Consider the following 22364-nt stretch of genomic DNA (forward strand, 5'->3'; position numbering starts at 1 on the left):
GTCCATCGTTAAACAGGGGTGGAGGCCTCCGGGTTCAACTGTCCCCCACTTACAATGCTGTGATTGCTAGTATCACTCAGCCCTCTGTGAACAGTAAACAGCCATCAGTGTGCTAATGATCCATTGTTAGGCTGATGGTCCTTCTTGAGCTGGTTTTGGTTGTCAGCAGCAAAACTGGTTGATCCACTCTGAGAAAGTGCTATTTAAGAGACTGAGCTGAAAACAGCACCTCAGACTGAGGAAGTCTCTCGGATGAGAGACGAAACGTTTCTACATTTTTTTGTTGATTTGCTTTGTTATTTTTTTATTTTATCTTATTTTATTTTTTTATTTATTTTTTTGTTGTTGAATGTCCAGAGGACCAGATTTAACTTTTTTAGAACATTCACCTTTCTTCCTGTGGTTTTTCTTGAAATTATTTGAATTTATTTTCAGAGTAGTAGGATACCGCTTCGTTAAAGACATCCTCCTTTTTCTGCTTTCTTGAGCTGAGAGAGTGCATGTGGCATTCTGAGCCTCGTGTTATTTTCGGTGCAAAATAAATAAAGCTTCAAGAGGATTAGGTTAAGAATTAGTTTTATGTCAGAAGTGTTGTTCCTTAACCTCATCACCAACATGTTTTCAGCGGCTCCCCATTACGTGCATGTCATTTTGTGTTATGAGGTATTCTGTCTGAAAGCAATTAAGCGTGTTGAATTTCAAAACATGTTCTGTTAAGTCTTGGCTCTTTTTATTAGCTCGTGTCTCTCATCAGGATCTGTGGCAGTAAGTTGGATCAGTGTGTGTGTGGGGTCAGCGAAGAATCCTCTTAAATGAATACAAAACCGTGAGGTTTATCTGACATAAGAAGATCAGTTGGAGAATATACCTGCTTGGGTTACAGCTTCTTAAAAGATGAACCCTCGCTGCACCAGAAGAGGAGGAGCAAAAACAAAATGACACGCGTGACACCATTCACTCCTCAGGGACTCGAGACCGAGTGCAGTATGTATAAAATATTTATTCCGAAGAGCACGATATGTCACATTTCATAACAAAGAGTTCCCATTGTGCTTGAAATAGTACATTTCTCACCACAGGACTTGTGAACATACAGGCATGTGCATATTACAAACATCAAATTTAAACTTTTCTCTTGGTCAAGAATCTTAACATTGTCGTGTAACTTGTGCATATGTACGTATCTGTGTCTGCGAGGAGAGTTTCCCTAGGCAGCGTTTCACAGCTGACCACAAAAATAGATCTTTGCTCAAATCGTTTCAGACGAGTAATAATAGTTTGGAGATTAGAAGCTGCTTTTCTTTCTGCAGGCTGGGAGAAAAGGGGGTTTGTGGGGGATAAAATGAAGGCACAAGTTTGCATGCTTCTGTAGCAATCAAAGATAATGACTTCAGTAATGTGATTGTAGATGAGTTGAGTTAGTGCAGTCGTTTAAGGTTTCAAACGTTTTTCATTTAGAAATAAAGCGCAGAGCTACATATTGCTTGAACAATCTGGATTTTAGAGTACACTTCAGCCCATATCAGAAGATTTATGCTCTTGAAATACAAGATAATTCAAAGGTTTGGGAAGAGTGACACAATCCGATATATTTTTAGGTTGATTTTTCTATTAAAAAAAACACAATAGGATCTGATTTTCCTCCTACTGGATAGTTTAGAATCGAACTAAAGACTTTGCAAATTTACTTCAAATCAAACATAATACAGCATCTCCAACACAAAAAGGACAAATTATAGTCTTACATTGTGTCGTTCAAAACAATAGTTTGGACTCTACAAATCTTAAACACTCCCATTCGTTTGTGTCACTGGTGAAATGAAACAGCTGCGATTTTAAACCTTCATGAGTTTAAATAATGCAATTTACAGTTTTTAAAATACAACAAAACATCTGCTGTAAAAAAGCTTTGTGTTGAACAGAAGAGGAAAACGCCACTTTAAGCTCGAAGCATTTTAAATAAAAACTCAATGCACGTGTTTTGTTTTCATTGTGTTATGGGCGACATTCAAATGCGTTCAGTTTTCGCCGTCATAAAACATGACGAGGTGTTTGTTTTTGTAGAGAATTACACAAATCAACGTCCAGCTAACTTTATAACACGTCTCATTAACGATCAGTTATCACTTTAAAAGTGCAACAGGCTCATTGACATTGACTTGAGGAAATAAATGTCTTTTTCAGATGATGGCGGTGTAAGGCCATTCAAAAGTTGCCTTTGTGTGTATTGCATAGTGGATGGTTCTTAGCCAGAGTTTGGTTCTCAAGTCTCGTTTAACTTAAAGAAAACTCGTAGAGTAGCCAAGCATCTATAACGCAAAAATAATTCTGGGAGGAAATTCAAATAAATCAAAGATTATAAAACGGCAGCTATTGCAGGGGATGATTTTATCTTTCAGTAAATCCTTTCTGAGAGATTTGATCAGACATAATCAGCTGACTGGACACCACACATTCAGAGAATGCCATCACCTGGACAGGAACCGGTGAAACCACAAGAGAAAATGTATCGTTTAAGTTATAAACATACGGACACAAATTCACGTGTACCCTTAAATAATGAATATCTGTTATTTTTGGCAAGCCACATCAGCTCTAAGTTCACAGAGTCCAAACTGAAAGAAAGAGAGGATCACTGCACCTGCAGAAACAGATGGAGGAGGGTGTTCTGGAGCTGCTTGGGTGTCTTCAATCAGCGCAGGGTGCAATGAAATCTCAAGACTATCGAGGCATTCTGGAGTTAAATGTTCTGCCCAGTGTCAGAAAGCTTGGTCTCAGTCACAGATCATGAGTCCTCCAGGATAATGACTTAAACACAAAACTAAAAACAGCTAAGAATGACCAAGAACAAAACATTGGACTATTCTGAAGTGGCCTTCTGAGCCCTGGTCTCAATCCTATTGAACATCTGGAGCTGAAACTTACAGTCTGGAGATGACAACCTTTACAACTGAATAAGTGTTTTTCACACGGAATGGGTCTAAATACCTGTGGACAGGTGCAGAAGTCTCAGAGAGACTTACAGAAATCTGACTGCAGTGATTCCCACAAAAGGTCATGCGACAAAACATTAAGTCAAGGTTACAATCGTTTTTGTCGACAAGTTTTATTGATTTTGATTAACCAAAATTCTGAGGCGTTTCATTGGTAGATTTTTAGTTTTTATTATTATTATTGTAGTTTATTTTCTTTAATATCGTGTTGGAATTGTATATCTCTTCTAAATGTTTGTATCGTCTAAAATAAAGTTCTTATTGGTTTAACTTCACTTTTGACTGTTTTGAGTGGATTTACACAATACGGGTAAAAATGACCCGTAACATAATAAATGTATTTTTTCTCACCATAATACTTTGTACAAGGGTTAAGGGGAGGGTACAAACACATCTGATCCTGTGTGTATGTGTAAACCTGGATGTTTTTTCTAATCTGTAGAAGCGAGGGTATGCTGCGTCTTTACTGACTTTGTTTAGACTGGCGTATCCGTCATTTAATAAACTTCACTTCCTGTTGCTGCTGTTTAATCTCTTTGCTCAAAATCAATGAAATAATTGTCGCAATCGCATTTAAAACTCTCTCCTTTTCTCTAAAAAGGCGACGCTGTATCCTTACAAGTGGCTTCCACCCTGACGCGCGTGGCTCGTTTGCAAAAAGCTGAGCTCACACTTCTGTCGCTCTGCAGTCAGGCAGGCAGCTGGTTTGTGTGAAAGGCCCAGATTTCTGCAGTTTGTGTCTAAAAAGAAGCCCCTGTGGTATTAATCTTCTCATCTTCCTTCATGACATCCTCACAAAAAGTCAAAATAGACCCTGAAAATTGGTTTTAAAACTTAACTTGCTTCTGATGCTGTACTTTAAAATCTGCAGGTGCTGTAGTTTCTCTCTGCTGCCTGAAGCCCAGGAGCCACACAGGAGCCCCCCACCCCCACCCCAAAAGAGCTCAGTTTAATAAGGGAGTGTTTTGTTTTATGTCTTTATTTATTTGTTCCCCATCTGGCATGCAGAACTATCTTGGCAATAAGCAAAATAGTAAATGTTTTTTGACAACCAAAATAAAAAGTTCAAATAAAACAAACTTTTTTTGTTCACTATATTGCAACAAGTAATCGTTTTCAATTACCTCCTATTTTAAATAATAATAAATAAATAAAAAATTGCAAGTTAATTAAAATATGTTCATTTTCAATTACTTTGTATCAAAACTGGGTGGCGCAGTTGGTAGAGCTATTGCCTCAGCGAGAAGGTTGCCGGTTCAATTCCCGGCCTGGAACCTTTCTGGGTGGAGTTTGCATGTTCTCTTCGTGCATGCGTGGGTTTTCTCCAGGTACTCCAGGTTCCTCCCACAGACCAAAAACATGCATGTTAGGCTGATTGGTAACTCTAGATTGTTCCTAGGTGTGAGTGAGAGAGTGAATTGTTGTTTGTCTTGTTTGTCTCTATGTGTCCCTGTGATGGACCTGTCCAGGTTGTCCCTCACCTCTCGCACAGTGACTGCTAGACGTGGACACCAGTGACCCCCACAACCCAAAAAAGGAAGAAGCGGGAAAAAGGTAACGGATGGATGCATCAAAACAGGTGGAAAGTGTTAATGCGATAAAAATAAATGACTCATTTTGTTACTTGGATCAAGTTGTTATTTGCCATTTTGGCAAATAACTTTTATTTTTTTAATTCACAAGAATGTGATTTGAACTCTTTTCCCGCTTGTTTTAAACCATGTGAGCAGCATCTTTGTAAATTATCAGTAGTTTGAGAGGCCACAGATTTCTGTGTCTATCCAGATATTGAAATTCCCATGAAAGCAAAAATAATACCACGAACTCTGACTCCAAACCAAACAAGTTCTCGCTTCAGCGCCTGTTTATTTATGCAAGCTGAATTTTTTATGGAAATAAAAGCAATGAAACCTCAGCATGTTTTCCCACTCAGCTGTGTCCATTTTAGCTTTTGTCTGGGTGAAAAGAAAAGCTTGCAGGCAACGTAAAGTATCCACATGAACAATTAATATTAAAGAGCAGGTTTTTCACCCTTGCTGTAAAAGAAGTAAAAGAAAACTTACTACACACTGAAGAGTGATTTAACAGAACTCCTGATTTAACAAGTGGAAATCTAAAATCCCATCAGAGCTCTTGTCCAGTGTTGATATCTGTGACATATTGTTTTTTTTTACTTCATTTAATTGGACTTTCGTCTGCTTAAAACAGCAGAATTATTTAAAGATTTGATACATTTACAATCGTTAAACTCTCTTTCTCCTTTAGTCAAAATAAATAAATGACTTTTACAGGCTAAATATGTTGCTTTTATTGCTTGAAACCAGAACTCTTGGCTCTGAATTATTTCATATTTGATGCATATTTTTTTCAGAACTTGTGTATTTATTACTGCAAAACTACCTTTAGTTTTTCTCGTCATCCATATAAATTTTTTTTTAAATTTGGTCAATTTTGATAAATAAAATAAAATATTGCCCATTCATTTTTATTCATCTGAAATTGGAGTGAAATTATAGTTTATTTAACTAAATTCTAAATTTGAAATCCAAATGCCACATGGTGCAAAACATGTTATTTAATTAATAAATTAATTAAGAAATGGTATAAACATTTAACTCAAAATGAGATCAACAGAGGTGTGCAGTTTGTTTACACGTGACATCATTTGTGTGTTAAAACTGTTTAAAGGTGTTCAAACTGTACTTAAAACAACAAATGTTTGAGATGTAATTGCTACTTTTAATTATTTTACAGGCTTCTAAAATCTGGAGGAATGTGTTGTCATCTCTAAACGTAGTGATAGTTGTACGCTTACTTTTAAATAATAATAATAATAAACTTATTAAGAATAAACATTCAGTTTCTTAGTTTTGAAGAGGTAAAAGAAGTTGTTGCATTTAATGGTGCAATAAGGTTTTAGTTCATGCTGGGATTCTGTGGTATATACATGATTGTTTTAAACATGAAATATAAGTATGTACCGGTAAGTAATGTGATGTAAACATGCAATATCATTCATTTATCCATTATCAATTGCCAAATTATCTGCGTTTTAACTTGCTGGTGTTTGCCAATAAATAAAAATGAGCGCATATTCTTCTTATAGTGATATTTTTATCACGTCAATTGACTATTAATGGACTATATAAGTACAGTCCATTTACTATTTTTAAGCCATTATGTGTAACAGAAACAGTAGGTCCATATTGCGCGGCACCAAAGCATCAGTGCACTGGATATCAGTAAATGTTTGGTCAGTCATATAATAGAAGGACTTCGAAAAGGGAGCATGAGCTAATTTCTAACAGAAAATGAACAATGGAGCTGAATTAAAAAGTCACCGTATGACAAATGAGGGTTAATTTTTAAACCTTGAATCATGCAACATCCTTCTGTTGGAGTTCCAGAATAAAAGCTGAGCGAACGTGAACAGAGAAACCTTAAATCATGCTTGGTGGCAGCTGGTTTGAATCGTTTATAAAAGGGTGAGGGACATTTAACAACAATAGTTATTACTTTGCCAGATGCAGATGACTCGGTTGTCTGAATGTCTGTCGTAAGAGCATATTTTAGTGAAATATATATGTTTTTATGCTAACGAGCATTCCTTGCTGTGTTTATGAGCATATCAAAGGAAAAACACATTTGCATAATCACATTTCTAAACCCGTCTCCAAAGCTAAAATAGCATAACTTCCACACAATATCGAATGATGTATGTGCGGATTGCGTTTACAGATGATTAAGAAATTTTAGACTTCAGGAAAGATGGATGACTTCCTCATCGCTGCCTCACTAGTTAACATTTAAATTCATTTTCCATCGAGTACATCTATTAGCAGTTTATGGTAATTACATTGTAAGCTCCACTCAAACATGTTTTTGGAAAATCAGATTGCCTGGCCAGAGAAATCTGTTGTATAATTCATACTGATCCTGGCAGATCTGAATGAGAGATGTGTCTGAGGAAACGACTCTGAGATAGTTTTAACATCTGCAACGTCTGTTCTTTCCCCACTGTCAGTGTGGAATGATGCAAATGACTCGTTGTGCAGCCTCAATTCATCAAATAAGGCCCATCTGCAATAAGAAGTACACATCTATTTTATATGACATGCAAAGAATCTCATACAAATGATTCAATAATAAAGCAGTGGGTCATGCTGCCTCCATTGGGGCCTCACAACAGATATGATTCTGCAGTAAGCTCCACTGTTGATAAAACCAAACAGAGCAAAAATATTTTTCCAACGTAGTGCAGTGGAAAAATAAACTATGTACAAACCTAAATCTGTCTATTGTTACGTAACCTTCAAGTGTTCAGTGCTACAACGCCATAATCTTGGCTCTGACCTTGAACTGCCTACGGTCTCACATAAACCAGCAGCAGACACATCCTATTCTAAAGGCTGGTGCATCTTACAGACCACACTGATGCCCAACATAGATGGTGTGCCTTGTGCAGCCTCAGCTATCCAAGCAATCTAAGCATTACTGGATTCCAGCTGAGTTCAGGGATCCCTGTTACCTGATGATGCTTTTGTCCTTCAAGAAAAAATGTCCTCTTTGTCCAGTTCTGGTGTACCAGGTCTAGAAATGTCAAACAGAGGCTGCAAAGAGCCAGTGCTTGATTTCCTGCTTCTGAGGAGTTTAAGTGCTTCTGCAAGGTTCGCCTCGAGGCTGGACATTCGGACGTTCAGATTCTTAAGGTCATCCTTCAGCTCCAGTTTGAGCTCCTGAAGGGATGCCTGAAGTGTTTGCTCAGGGATGGGGTAGAAGGCATGCCTGGTTTCTGGAGGCTGGGCAGGACTGCGGTCCTGAGGAGTCATGCGGAACTCACCCACTTTGTCCAGGCGTAGGTCACTTTTGGTGATGCCGCTGTCACATGAGTCCGTCTTCTTTAGAGACGTCTGTGACTCGTGCACTGCGGTCCTCTCAGGTAAAGTCTCCATGGATTCTGCTTTGGACACTTTGTTCCAGTTGTCAGCTTTCGCAATCGACTCCTTGAAGCGACCCCAGCCTTTGACTTTGACTGGTTCAGCAGGCCGACACCCTGCCAAAGAAATGGTGGAGGGCACCTGCAGTTTTGCTGTATCTGAGAGGGGGCAGTTGGGAGGTGTTGAAGGTGAAGGAACTGAAGAGGAAGGTGTAGCTGGACTTTCTGTTACTGTGACAATGCTGGTAGTTGTAATGGCTGCTTTAGCCAGCGGGATGTCCACATAGACCGAGCCCTTCTCGACATCTTGTTCATCTGTGTCTGGTTTCTCGATTGCCATGCGGGCTTCCTTCTGCTGTCGGAAGCGCTGGAAGAGTTTTCGAACTGGGTGATCTGGTGGCAAGTTCAAAGGGGCTTCATTTTTGCGCCGTTGTCGCTCCTCTTCCTCGCGTTTGACATCACTAATCTTCCGGAAGACAATCTACAAAGGAATTTAAAGGTATCATGATTAGGATAGCAACCATCACACAGCATTAGTAATTCACAGCAGACAGGAAAAAAAAGCCCTGTTCTCAAAGTCTATTTACTCTCCTAAAGGATTTTTTTTAAGTGGAGTTGTGGAAAGTATATAGGAATTGTACGTGTTGCGCACAATTAAGGCTGCATTACAAGGACAGTGAACAGTGTTGCAATACAGATGCTTTTCTGCAAATATTTATCTGATGCAAACACAAAGTAATTTACAATTCTACAATAAGTTCCTTTAAACTTCTAAGAAACTAACTAGGGAGCTGAGATGGTGCAGACGCAGAGCAGCCGACTTGGAACCTGAAGGTCCTGGGTTCGATCCTCAGTCATTGCACATCCCGTGGTGTCTCTGAGCAGGACACCCTATTGCTCCCAGATGTCTCCAACAGCTGCCCACTGCTCTACCTGGTGGTGGATGGGTTAAATGCAGAGATCCAATTTTGCCATTGCATGGGAACATACAATGATGACAATACATACACATTATTGTATGTCCTTCACACAAACCACCCCCTCTTATTTAAACTGAACAAAAGTAATTTGAGGGTCTATCCTTTTGACCACCATCCGTCTGAGGAAGACTGTTAAGTATTCAAAATGTGTGTTTCTTTTACCATAATTTTCACTGTATAAGTTGCATTTTTTTTTTGCATAAATTAGCATGCCTGTGACTTATACAGCGAAGTGACATATTTAATTTTTTTTCCACGTTTATAACCCAATTTTTGCCTGAGATTTGATTTCATTCATTCTGACATGAAAAATATTGAACACTACCATTTTTAATCCAATAGAGGGCCCTCGACTATATGAAAGCCAAGTGTCTCATTAATAGGTAAAAGTGGTTATTAATGAGAAATTTGCCTTACCATACCAAGCCACCTTCGTCTCGCTCCAGAACTCCTGGAGCAAACATCACATGTGCCCCCCCCTCCCTTCAAAACTGCTCTGGGTCATTTATTTAGTTTTATGAATAGTTCATGAATCGGTCACTTTAACAGCCTACAAGCTCACTCTACTGTTTATTGCATTATATTTTGCACTACTGTTATGATCAACTCGTCCTGTTTATTCTTTATTCTTTATTCTGGTAATTCTGGTATTGTCATTTCCACTTAATCACCTCATCAGTACATAACTGTAACTCTATATAGAACCGGTATGCACACCTTCACTTTACTAAGTTTCTCAGGTTTATACTTTATATTGCACTATTGTTTACTCTGGCCTTGCACATCCATTATCTACCTCTCATCATGTTATTGTCTTCTTCACTATTGAGCACGTTGCATCAGAGGTCCTGCTGCTGTTCACTTTTATATTTTTTTATATTTTTTTTATATAACTAGTTGTGTTAGTTCATTTTTGCTAATGTTGTTGTTTGCTGCAATTTGAGTAGGAGTGTAACGCAATTTCAATTTCTATGTATGTCCTGTACATATGCAGAATTGACAATAAAAATCAATCAATCAATCAATCAATCAACATCAGCTGCATTTTGCCGCGCCGCCCAGGTGAAATGCAGCTGATTTGACCGTCAAAGTGCATTTATTAAGGAAAAGTTCAACTGAGACATGAGACACACCTTTGCTATAATTTCGAGCAAACAAATAATTGTTTTTAAGTGTTAATCTTGTTAAATTCTTGTTAAAGTCCTCCCGTGCACGATCCCACGGCTGCCATTTGGCAGCCAATCAATTTTTAGCACAACACCGGCCCACGTTTCCGGGTGGTCATCGGTGACGCATAACAAACGTGACCTGTCAGCAGTGACACATAATAGATGCGACTTATATGGCAAAGCAACATATTTGTTTTTTTTCCACTTTATTAAACATATTTGGACTGATACGACTGATACGACTTATACGGCGGTGCAACATGTATGGCGGCAAGTACGGTAAATGCCACATTTTAAAAGGCTGTTCCCCAAACACAGTGAAAGTTCATATGAAGTATTTGGCTTCAGCCGTCAAAGACATACAGTTTGCTTCCCACCCAGCTGCAGCTAACTGGTAATTTTCAGTTTAGAGCAAACATATTAAACATGTTAATATTTTGTTCATGCTTTCCAGTAAAATCTTGTGGAAACTAGTTGCGGAAGAAAATGCTTATTTTTAGGCATGGATGTTAATTTGGGTCTTGAAAATGGTCAACTCAACATTTGTTTACTGATTTTTAGAGCTTTATATTTCAACCATCCGTATGGGCTGCATGATGCAGTACATATTACACAAAATGATACAAGAAATCTCAAAGATGTTATAGATTAAGAAAGCCGACATCTCTATATGAATCATGGCACATCTATGTGAGAAAATTCAAAGCATTAATGTCTGTTGTACAGTAGAAAGTAAAACCTTTGGAAATGTTCCTGTTAGGTGGAGTTGGAAAAATGACCGTGTTGATACAAAATTCCTTGTTGCCAGTCCTGATTACAACACACCTAACACAGAGGCATCCATCCCTTAGAGAAAAAGGCTATTTCTCTTTGTATCTCCTGGCTACAGTATTATTTTAACTTAGACCTTTGTGATGCAGATTGTCTATTAAAAACTCAATCTCACAAGCAATTTATGAAAGCTGTGTCTAGCTTGATCCAATTCTAGATTTCCCTGCTGCTGTATACTTTTAGGCAATATGGGATTTTGGTAATTGATGACTTGGATCCAGCAGAAGACATTGCTTCTTTATATGCAGACAATTCAGTCTTGCACTTACCGACTTGGACCGGCTGATTGGATGAATGAGGTAAGGATTGGTGGCTAAACTTGTCTGGTTGATCACAGCTGTTCAGTTTTAACTGAAGGACAAGACGGTTTAATTCAACTGTGTTTTCATACAAAGTGCAGAGGCTGTTATTGTGACATTCTATAAAGGTTTGAAGAATGTAGCATATTTTATTTACACATACGTTTTCATCATTTACCAAACATAATAGGACATAAAGAAAAACTGAACTGAATTTAAAATCTGTAATACTAAAAACAGTTTTTTGCTTTGTTGTTTTTTTTTATTGTGCTGAAACGTTTCACTTTACATCCAGAAGGCTTCATCAGCCAAGGAAACACAGCACAAAACTGATTCTTCCCCCAACAGCTTCCTCCAAAGTGGAACAAACCAGTTATCTTGGTGCTAAGATGGTCTCTTTGGCGCACCCCCTCCTCTGGTGCCGGCCCTTTCCCTCGTCAACAGTCTTGTCAAACTGGTTCAAAACCAACAGAACAGTTGTTTTTTTCCAGTTGTTCCTTTTTTCTTTTTTTTTTTTTTTTTACCAAAAGCTATAATTTAGTATTTCCCTTCAGTAATCATCTCCATGTGCAGCAGTTTTAAACTGTTAGTGCCAAAGCTACGACTGTTCTTTGATTAATTCAATTAAATATGCAAACATCACAACAAATGGTGCACATGTTCATTCTAATGTTACTTGATCTTTAGTCTCACTTTTTCTGCCTTATGCATCATTGAGTTCCAGTTAAAGTGAAACAAGTGTTGCCTTCTCATACTTCACTATGTTAATGTTGAAACCAAGGGGGAAAAAGGGAAGAAACTTTTTTTGCTCATAATTTTGGGCAATATTAGCAGCAGTGTTTCTTTTTTTTTTATTCAAGCCAAAAAAAAAATTACTTTATTTATTTTTATTTTTATTTTTTTATTGTTTCTTTTTTCCCCCTCCAATTAAGTTTATGCTTCAAAAAGATACAGGGCCTAAAGTGTGCTCTATGATAAGATCAGATAAGATAAGATCAGATCAGATAAGATAAGATCAGATCAGATCAGATCAGATAAGATCAGATAAGATAAGATAAGATAAGATCAGATAAGATCAGATCAGATCAGATAAGATAAAACTTCCACATTTGTGGCAGAAATTCTCCTCAAATTCTCTATGAATGGCCAGAAAGTCAAAAGCCTAAACTAATTTAAACTAAACATTTGGTGAGGATGGAACAAGGCTTGTCAAACCTTGAACTAAGGTTTGTCAAAAAGGCTATAGCTGCAAAGATATTAACAAGTAAACAAATCGAGGATGCTATAGAAAGAGTTCCACTCATACAGTAAAACCTCAGGGTACAGTAAGTACCTGTACTCTGCTGAGAAAGGTAGGAGGCCTGAAAAAGTATTTGTGCTGCATAGACAGCAGGTCTCTCTTTGCGACTCGCTGAGACTAACCTGCATAAACCTAAATAAAGGTTGAATGAATTAACTCAGAAGTAGTTACTCACAACATCATCTCATAATCCTAAAAACAAAGTGAACTTTAAAGATTTGCTCCATGTAATAATTAGAAAACAACTGATATTAACACTGAATGGGAAACAATTAGATCTGTTGGTTGTTTCTGAATGTAAGAACGTGCGCCGTGTATTTGAAGGAAACCCTTCTGTTTCATATCCACTGGTCTGTTTCTTACTCCAGTTAGGTTAAATCCACCTTGCTGTGATCTTTAATATAGCAGTAATGTATGATTTTCTGTGAGAGGAAAGAGCCGCGTGTGTAGTTCTGGTCTTCTCGGAGCCAGCAGCTAATTATTTCTTCTCTGCCTCGGAGTTTCATCCTCATGAGCCGATGTTCTGAAAGCCTTAGACAGCAGTGTGCGCTTGTAAGTCTCTCTGGTTTGAGGTGAACACAGTTCTGGGTTAATCTCTGCATGATCTCATTTTAAACGATTTTCCACAGAAGTAAAAACTGAGCTACAGATGAAGGTGTACAGTATAGTGGCCGAAATGCAAAATTGAATTACAGAATCTGCTAGAAAAAACAACAACACTGGAGCTAATTAAGCTTTGACGTTTTTAACTGATTGACTCGTGAGCGATCTACCTTCTGTAGGGGTGTTTCATTCAGCTCAGTAAGAGTCTGAACGGCTGTTTCGCTGCTCTCTTTCTACTTTGCTTCTTTGTATTTGAATGCCTGCTTCTAAACTTTACACCGTCTCCTCTGTTCACTTTATGTGTCCTCCATATTTAAGCAGAACTGCCACTCGGGAGCTTCTATTTTTTCTTCAACAACAGAAGCAAAGCTGTGAGTCGGGAACAGTATAGTTCTGTGACGCACGTGACTACATGGGGAAGAGAAAGACATCAGGAAGAATCTAGCAAAGTGTTAATCAGCTGAGAAAAATGTATTTTAATGTTTATTTATTTTTTTTGTTGAAATAATTTTATTCCTAAAAATTGCACACCATGTTTTTCTTTTCTTCTTGCAGTGTGTCTGCCTGCATGCTCAGAAAAAGCAGCCAGTCCTCCTTTAAGGTGCAGAGAGGTGGGAGCGAAATGAAGGTGAATTGTGGAGAGGAGAAATCCCAGAATACTGGAGGAGGCAAAAAAGTGGAGGGACACCTGAGCCAAGTTATGATGCAACAGCACTATTTTATTTACTTTGCTCAGATGAGCACAGAAAAAAGTTTATAAGAGCTGAACTGATTAATGTCCAAAGAAAGATTTTCTTTTTGTTCTTATCATATTTTCTGCTGTACCCATCGCATCGCCCTATAGGTTGCATCAGTCCAAATTTGTCTAAAAAAGTGGAAAAATCCATAAATATGTCGCTTCACCGTATACGTCTAATCTATTATGTGTCACCGTTGACAACCTGTAAAATGTGGGCCGAGCTTGTGCCAAAAATCGATTGGCTGCCAAATGGCGGCCGCGGGAGCGTGCACAGGAGGACTTTAACAAGAATTTAACAAGATTAACACTTAAAAACAATTATTTGTTTGCTCGAAATTATAGTAAAGGTGTGTCTCAGTCTACCTTTTGCTTAATAAATGAACTTTGACGGTCAAATCATCTGTATTCCAAAACTCAATTCGCAGAAGCAGCGGGCACACGCAGAAGAATGAGCCTCTGCATTTCTTCGAAATTTAACAAGATAAACCCTAAAAACAATTATCTGTTTTCTCGAAATTATAGCACAGGTGTGGCTCAGTTGAACTTTTACATAATAAATGCACTTTAATGGTCAAGTTAGCTGCATTTCGCTGGGGCTGTGTCGCTGGTTTGACTTGCTCCATGAAGCGAGCAGAACAAAGGTGGCGGGCGACGGCAAGCTGATTGTGTCATTAATAGCTGGTGAAGATTCTCAGTCTTCCAGGACATTGTAAATTCAAAAAAAGTTCCAGACAAAAACAATAAAGTATACAATAAAGTATAATAAATAAAGTCCAGTTGTTTTTGTCTTGAACATTTTTGAATTTGTCATTATAGCCACGTTTACCTATTACATTATACAATGGCATGCCATACATACTACTACTACTCTGCTACCATCTAGTGGCTGAAAATGGTACTGTTCAATTTCTTTTTTCAGTCAGAATGAATGAAATCGGTCATATCTCAGCCCAAATTTTGTTTATACATATGAGAAAAAATCCATAAATACATCGTTTCAGCAAATCAGTCACATGGTGTGCAAATTAGGCAAAAAAAAACCCTGCAACATATAGGCCAAAAAATACGGTACTCTATCAGCATACTACAGTCAGCTTTTGTTCTGTATTAACACGTCCCTGCTTCTTTTTTCTCAGCACACACACTTTTTCCTCTCTGCACTTGTGGCTGCCTAAAGGAAATGGCTGAACTTTGTTGTATTTTTAGTCCCTCATGAGGTTCACTCACTAAAACTGTTAGCCAAGAGAAAGAACACCAACTGTGCTGGTGCACAGAGATCAGAGATCATATTTTACTCACACTGCATATTTAAGCTAAATGCCCCAGTGAAATTATCTTTTCCCTTCAGAAATTAATGCTAGTGATTAATTTAAAGTATTTAATTCTTGTCTGTTTTGTGTAAGTGTTTCAGCCTTAGCCTACATCGCACAACTCATCCTGCCTTTTAAAGCTTATATAATATTAAAACTGTGTTTCAAACAGGGATATATGTTATTGAAAGCTGCCGTTTGTGTTACTGTAAATAGTTTTAGGCCAATATGAGAGGAACTAGACATGTTTTCTCTGTAATGATGGAGTGAAGCCAAACTGTGCTGAGTAAAACTGATTCTCTTCAAGATCAATATTCAAGTAATGTGGCCTTAATCTAAACTTTTCTGACTTCTGTGGCTGTTTATTTTTGTTAGCCATGTTTTTCTTTAGCTGTCAAGAAAAGCAGACCCCCCCCCCCCCACACACACACACACACTACACACACACACACACACAAATGTTAAGGTGTTTTTTCCTGTTCATAGTTTCTTTCACACATTTTTGGCAAACTCCATCCATCCATTCTCTTCCGCTTATCCGGGGTCGGGTCGCAGGGGTAGCAGCCTAAGTAGGGAGGCCCAGACTTCCCTCTCCCCAGCCACTTGGGCCAGCTCTTCCAGGGGAATCCCGAGGCGTTCCCAGGCCAGCCGAGAAACATAGTCCCTCCAGCGTGTCCTGGGTCTTCCTCTGGGCCTCCTTCCGGTGGGACGTGTCCGGAACACCTCACCAGGGAGGCGTCCAGGAGGCATCCTAAACAGATGCCCAAGCCACCTCAACTGGCTCCTCTCGACGTGGAGAAGCAGCGGCTCTACTCCGAGTCCCTCCCGGATGATCGAGCTTCTCACCCTGTCTCTAAGGGAGAGCCCAGACACCCTGCGGAGAAAACTCATTTCGGCCGCTTGTATCCGAGATCTCATTCTTTCGGTCACAACCCAAAGCTCGTGACCATAGATGAGGGTGGGAACGTAGATCGATCGGTAAATTGAGAGCTTCGCCTTTTGACTCAGCTGTCTCTCTCTCTTTTTGGCAAACTATTTCTGCATATTTTGTGCTACTTTAAACATTCATATATCTAAACATTTGGCTCGAGTCTGTTAAAATTTTCAGTATTTTTAACCTTTATTTAACTTGTTTGATTTTATTTACATAAAATCTACATAAAAGCAAAATAAAAAATTTTCAGAATCTTAAAAAACACTGTTCTATGAAATCTACTTCAGCAAATAGGCTACACTTTTTTTGTCTTCTTATGCTCCTTTTAGCTTTAAGCTACTATTAAGCAACTGTTTTGTTACATAGATTTTGTTTTTATTAGCTAAATTAATTTTCTAATTGCCATTTTGCTAATTTTAGCTTTTTGCAACTGTGTTGCTTATTTTAAATCAACTATGGTTTAGCTTATTTTAGCTTTCTAGTTATGTTTTTCTAATTTAAGTTGATAATTACAATTGTGCTAAAATTTGCATTTAACAATAGTTTTGCTAATTACAGCTTTTAGCTGCTTTTTGTAATGTTTATCTTTTAGAACCGTTTTCCTAAATGTAGCTTTGACCTATGCCTTTTGTATTTGGATCTTGAACTATAATTTAGCAACATTTAGCTTTTAACTAATATTTAGCTACCTGTAGCATTTAATTGTAGTTTTGCTAATTTTAGATTTTAGCTACAGTTTTGCAAATTTTTGTTATTACTGTTTTGATATAGCTTTTAGATACTTTTGCATATTTTAATTCAGAACAGTTTTCTTAATTGTGGCTTTTAGCTACTGTTGTGCTGATTTTAACTTTTAGCTATTGTTTTGCTGATATTGCCACCTTATGTTAAACTGAACAAGTTGGTTAATTCATTTTTCAACATATTTCATTAAAGTCACTCACCTGTCAATATTACCACTGCATCTTTGTAGAAAATGTAATGTCACTAGGTTTTAATGTTGTTTAGCTGAAATTATATATTTTCTATGTTTATATTTAATATAGTACATTATATTTTTCAAAGAAGCTAGAGTTTTTGAAGTTAAACTTAAGTTTGAACAGGAAAACACCAGAATGAAGTCAAACTGTAGGCACGAAGAAACTGATTTGTTCCTTCTTGATGCCATCTGTGGAGCCACTCACCCTCTTTCGCAGGTTGTAGGTGAGCAGCAGGTTTCTGGAGAAGTGGTTGGCGAACGCCGTGTAGAACTCCAGCACCTTCTGCAGAGCGTCACGTTTAATGACGTGGAGGTCGCAGTAGGTCAGAGCTCTGACGTTAGCGCACGCCTGAGCCAGAGTCACCTCCTTCCAGAAAACGTCCCCAAATACGTCTCCCTTACCTGCAGAGGGAGGAGGCACATTTAAACCAATTCGCCACAACATTCAAGGTGAATAAACACACAGATGAAGGTTTTTTCCCATTTCCCCTCTAAGATATTGTGTTTTCAAAGGGCCTCTAAAATGCTTCATCAATCATTTATTATAGCTTTAAAAATCAAGTATGCATATTTTATGAGAACAAATTTCATGTCGACAGGTTTCGGAGGCTTTTTCCTGTAAGAGTTGGTGATTTTTTTATTACTAATTTTTTATATCTCTTGTTTTTCCTCACCTTTATCAATCTACTTAGTGCATTTTTCACCACAATTAAAAGTTTAAAATCAAGTAACTGTATTTATCCCTGACGTTAACCCCTGAAGTGTTAATTTAATTGCCTTAAAAAAGTATAAACTATTAGAAGGTGTTGTAATCTCATGAGTTTAATCTCATGTCTCATCTCACAAACTATCAATGGTTTTAGTGGTTAATTGTTTGATTTCATCAAGGACTTTTATTTTGAAATATGGCATTCCAGAAGCTAAAAGCTAATAAACAAATTTATTTATTGATTTATTTATTTATTTTACCAACATTTAACACACTGAAAATACTCAACTCAGAAAAGGGTCAGATTGATGGACTACCTTTTCTGAATGTCTGCACACTTGTCAGACTTGAGTATTCATGGCAAAGGGTCACAGTTTGTTAAAACACAGCTATCATCAAAAAAATTAGTTTTAACTTATGTAATTAAAAGCAAACTGTTAATGAAGGTTCATAAGCCGCATACTTTTTTTTCCTGTTGGTTATTTAAATAACGAACAATTGTACAAGCCAAGATCTAATGTCTTTGTCTCAGAATGGAACATCAAATTTCCCACAAGCATAAATTTAAGCTGCTTTATTGATGATATATTCTACAGCCATAAATAAAAATACATATTTAAGCTATTTTATATGCAATAAAATGAATCCCTTCATGCATTGAAATGGCGTAGCCGTAACTCTTCATCTTTTCCTCATTTAATGTTTACAGATGCATGAATATGCAAACAGCCTGTCCTCCCGCTCCACCACGCACTCATCATCATCATCTTCGTCTCTCAGACACTATTGACTCTTCAGCTGGTTATCAAACAGATTATAATGTGCAGCTGATGACTGCTTGTTTTGTCCTCATGCAGAAATATGACAAGGACATGAAAACAAGATTAGCATGTTGACTTTCACCGGAGAGAAGGTTAAATTAAAAAAGTCACGCTTTATGATGATTTTTTTTTTCTCAACATGGGGAGCTGAAAGTAGCTCAATAAGGTTATCATTGAGGATTTATATCAACCATGAAGAAAATTATCATTTATAGATGTTTTTTTCTTTAATAATGAAGTTTTAGCCATATTAAAGTCGATTAAGCATGCATGTGCAAAGAGGGCTCAAAATGCAGGCACATAGATGGATTACTAAAAATAATAACTAAAAAAGGCCTTTAAGAAAATGCTGACATGGCAGCAAAACAAAGTAAAACACCATTCACACATGGAAGCATACACATACACACACACGCAAAAACTGGAGCAGAAAAATCAAAACAAGCGGGGCCACAGGGCATGTAAGCGTGACATAAGCAAACAGTAAGATAACAAGGCAACAAAGGAAAAAAGAAACGGTTTAACTAAAAAAGCACAACAATAAATACAAAGGGCAAGTGGCCATTAAAGTATACCAGACAGGTATGACTCCAAGTACTAAGGCCAAAGTTTTGCTACCTTAAAGCACTCAAAATATGACTCTCAGCTACTTCAACACTAAATCTTAGCTCAATATGTGTAATACTGACTGAGTTATTGCCATTTTTGTGTTTTTTCCCCTATAGTCAATTAGCTGTGGTAGCCATCTTGAATTTAGATAACTTTACAAGTTAGTTAGTTGTAGATGACACGAGTCTTAGAAAATCAAGATGTACAATCAAAGCCATTAACACCATACCATACCATGCTTAATTTATAGATCACTTTAAACACCCATAGGACCAAAGTGCTGTACACATAATAAAACAATCGTACAATCAGTCAAGAAAAAATAGTTAAAATTATTAAAAGTCAAAATCACAGATGGTGTCAAAGATCAGGGAGAAGAGATGGTTTTAAGAAGGGATTTAAAAACAGACAGGGAAGAGGTCTGTCTGATGTTCAAGGGAAGGTCGTTCCATAATTTAGGAGCTGCCACAACAAAAGCACGGCCTCCTCTGAGCTTACGCTTTGTCTTCGGCGCACTCAGGAGCAGCTGATCACATGACCTGAGGGATGGAGAGGGTGTGTATGGATGTAGCGGCTCAGACAGATAGGGCGGGGCAAGTCTATTAAGAGCTTTAAAAGTAAATAAAATATTTTTTAAATTAATCCTAAAATGTACGAGCAGCCAGTGCAGGGAGGCTAAAACAGGTGAAATGTGGTCAAACTCTTGTGTGCCAGTTAAAAACCGTGCAGCAGCATTCTGTACCGTCTGAAGCTGAACGATACATGAACCACGGATTCTTGTATAGAGTGTGTTACAGTAATGCAGCCGAGTGGTCAAAAGACATGAACTACTGTTTCAAAATACCACCATGAAAGAATTGGCTTTACTTTAGCTGCATCAAATGGAAATAACTGGATTTAACAACTGCTCTGATGTGATTTTCTAACTTTAGTCCAGCATAGACTTTGACCCCTAGGTTTGTAATACCAGTAATTGGCCTGATATACTGGGCCAAGGAACCAACATCTACATAGGGGGTCTCAGTGGAACTTCCAAAGACCAGCACCTCAGTCTTACCCTCATTAAACTTTAAAAAGTTCACAACCATCCAGACTTTTGTCTTTCAGACATGAAAACAGAGTGCCCAGAGAGTTAGAAACCTATTTCTTTAGCGGGACATATATCTGTGCATCATCTGCGTAACAATGAAAGGAGATCCCATATTTTCTAAAAACAGAGCTAACAGACATCACAATATATGACAAACACTTTACTGAATGATTACGACAGCAATTTGTTTTATATACAAACAACAAACACAATAAACTGACAGTGATGTCTGATAAAACCACTGAAGAATTTGTACTTGAAAAATCCTAAATAAGAGATTTTCCATCTCGCTTGGAGATGTACTTTTGTTGTTTTTGTCCATAATGCCATTAAGTTAATAAAACACTGGCTCAGTATCTAGTCCATGGCTTCAGCCTCCATTACTGTCTCCTTCAGACCAATAGTATCAATTTATCCAAAAAGGAGCAGACAGCAGGTTACTGATGAAAAGATATCACCAGACCTACCATCTATCTTTCACTAAATCAATTACGTTTGAATAAAAAAGAAAGCTGCATGACTTTAACCAACAACAAAAATGTCTGCTTTTTCTTTTATTTCTTTTGCTCCTGATAAGCAGGCTCAAATGAAGCTGCTGTGGGAGAGAAACGCATCAATATTCATTAGCGTGCACGACTAGAGCCGGTCTGATGGGCTCGGACCGCCATCTGTTTCATCAAGTTGAGTAAGATCTCATTTACTCAAAGGTCTTAGTCCAATAAATCCAGATGCCTACATTATAATAAAACCACTATTGGAAAAATTAGGAATAATTGGGAGTTAGTAGCCAGCGCATTCAATTAGTAAATTAAATTACTTTAGACTGGGTTTTAACTCAAAGGTAATTAATGGAAAGTTGACATTTTTTTAATTTGTTTTTAATTACAGCTCATCAAGAAAATACATTTTGAGTTAAAAATTAATAGTTTAGATTAGTAACACATGATTCTATGAATAATATGTTAATTATAGCTGCCTAAATTCCATTGAAAAACTATCCTTTGTTGAATAAATGATTATTTAAAGCACACCTGATTGTTAATTTTGTCTATAATAAGATCTGCTCAATTCTTCCTCCTAAAATAACAAATAAACCAGCGTGTGTGTGTGTGTGTGTCAGGTACGTACAGGTCAATGCTGTTACTTTCACTGTTGGACTCCCAAAGACCTTTACTCCGCAGATAGAATTAAACTAGCAGCAAATTGGCAAAGCCTGGTCTAAAAATCAATGAAAATTGGTCCCAGTCAGGCACTGCGACGCGTTCAGCACACGCCACTGTCAGGAGTGTGTGACACAGGTATCGATCTGAACCCTTAGACGACTTCCCATCTGTGACTTTCTGCTCACAGAAAGGCAAAAAAAATCCCAAAGCATGGTCTTAGAGGATCAGAAAGTTGTAGAAAAAATAATCATTTTATGTTTCTATTAATTCTTATTTCTTACAGAGCTAAAATACAAACCCATCGAGACAACTTGTAAATTGTGCTAATCTTATAACAGCAATTAACTGCAAACAATCAGTACCAACATGTGTGTCCTAATAGGTATTGTTGTTTAATTACGTATGGTTCCAGAATAAGTGAGGAGACAGAATGTGACTCACAGAAAACAAAAAATAGCAGACTGTTTACAGAGCTGAGAGGATTGTGTATCAGACTGTAGCAAACAGATTCTTGTCCAAATCCTGAACCATCACTCAGCAGAAAATGATCCTCGAGCTGATCAGCTTTTCGCTGAAGTAAGTGACAGCTCGTGAAGTGCTCCTGCACAGAAACAGGAAGGTGATTTTAGCGCTACGAACCAAATCAGGCTGTTTTCATGGTGAGAAAATGGTTTTGCTTGAATAGTATAGGAGGGTATATTTGATGAAACAGCATGTCTGCTGTCATCACTCATAGGTTGTTGGGTTTTTTTTATGAGTTGATGGACTTCTAAGGTAATTAATTCAGATAATTGTATTTGTGTCACAGCTGAACTAAGTTTATATTGAATTATATTTAAGCAGCTCTGCAGGAGGATGGGGGCTTCAAACAACTCATTAAGAACAAGACTGAACCATGT

At 37.6% G+C, this 22364-nt stretch overlaps 1 protein-coding gene across 1 annotated transcript in view; it reads right to left on the reverse strand.

Moving 5' to 3' along the window:
• Positions 1 to 7540: 7540 nt before the first annotated feature.
• kcnh1a (potassium voltage-gated channel, subfamily H (eag-related), member 1a) overlaps positions 7541 to 22364 on the reverse strand; it is an 81206-nt gene continuing 66382 nt past the window's right edge. The window contains exons 13-14 of the mRNA XM_037697816.1: positions 17279 to 17475; positions 7541 to 8410 (exon numbers count right to left, since the gene is read on the reverse strand). Coding sequence (XP_037553744.1) covers positions 7541 to 8410; positions 17279 to 17475 — 1067 coding nt within the window. The remainder of the gene's footprint in view (positions 8411 to 17278; positions 17476 to 22364) is intronic.

This window comes from Nematolebias whitei, chromosome 1 (genome assembly GCF_014905685.2).
Source record: "Nematolebias whitei isolate Nwh7 chromosome 1, NemWhi1, whole genome shotgun sequence".
Taxonomy (NCBI): Eukaryota; Metazoa; Chordata; class Actinopteri; order Cyprinodontiformes; family Rivulidae; genus Nematolebias; species Nematolebias whitei.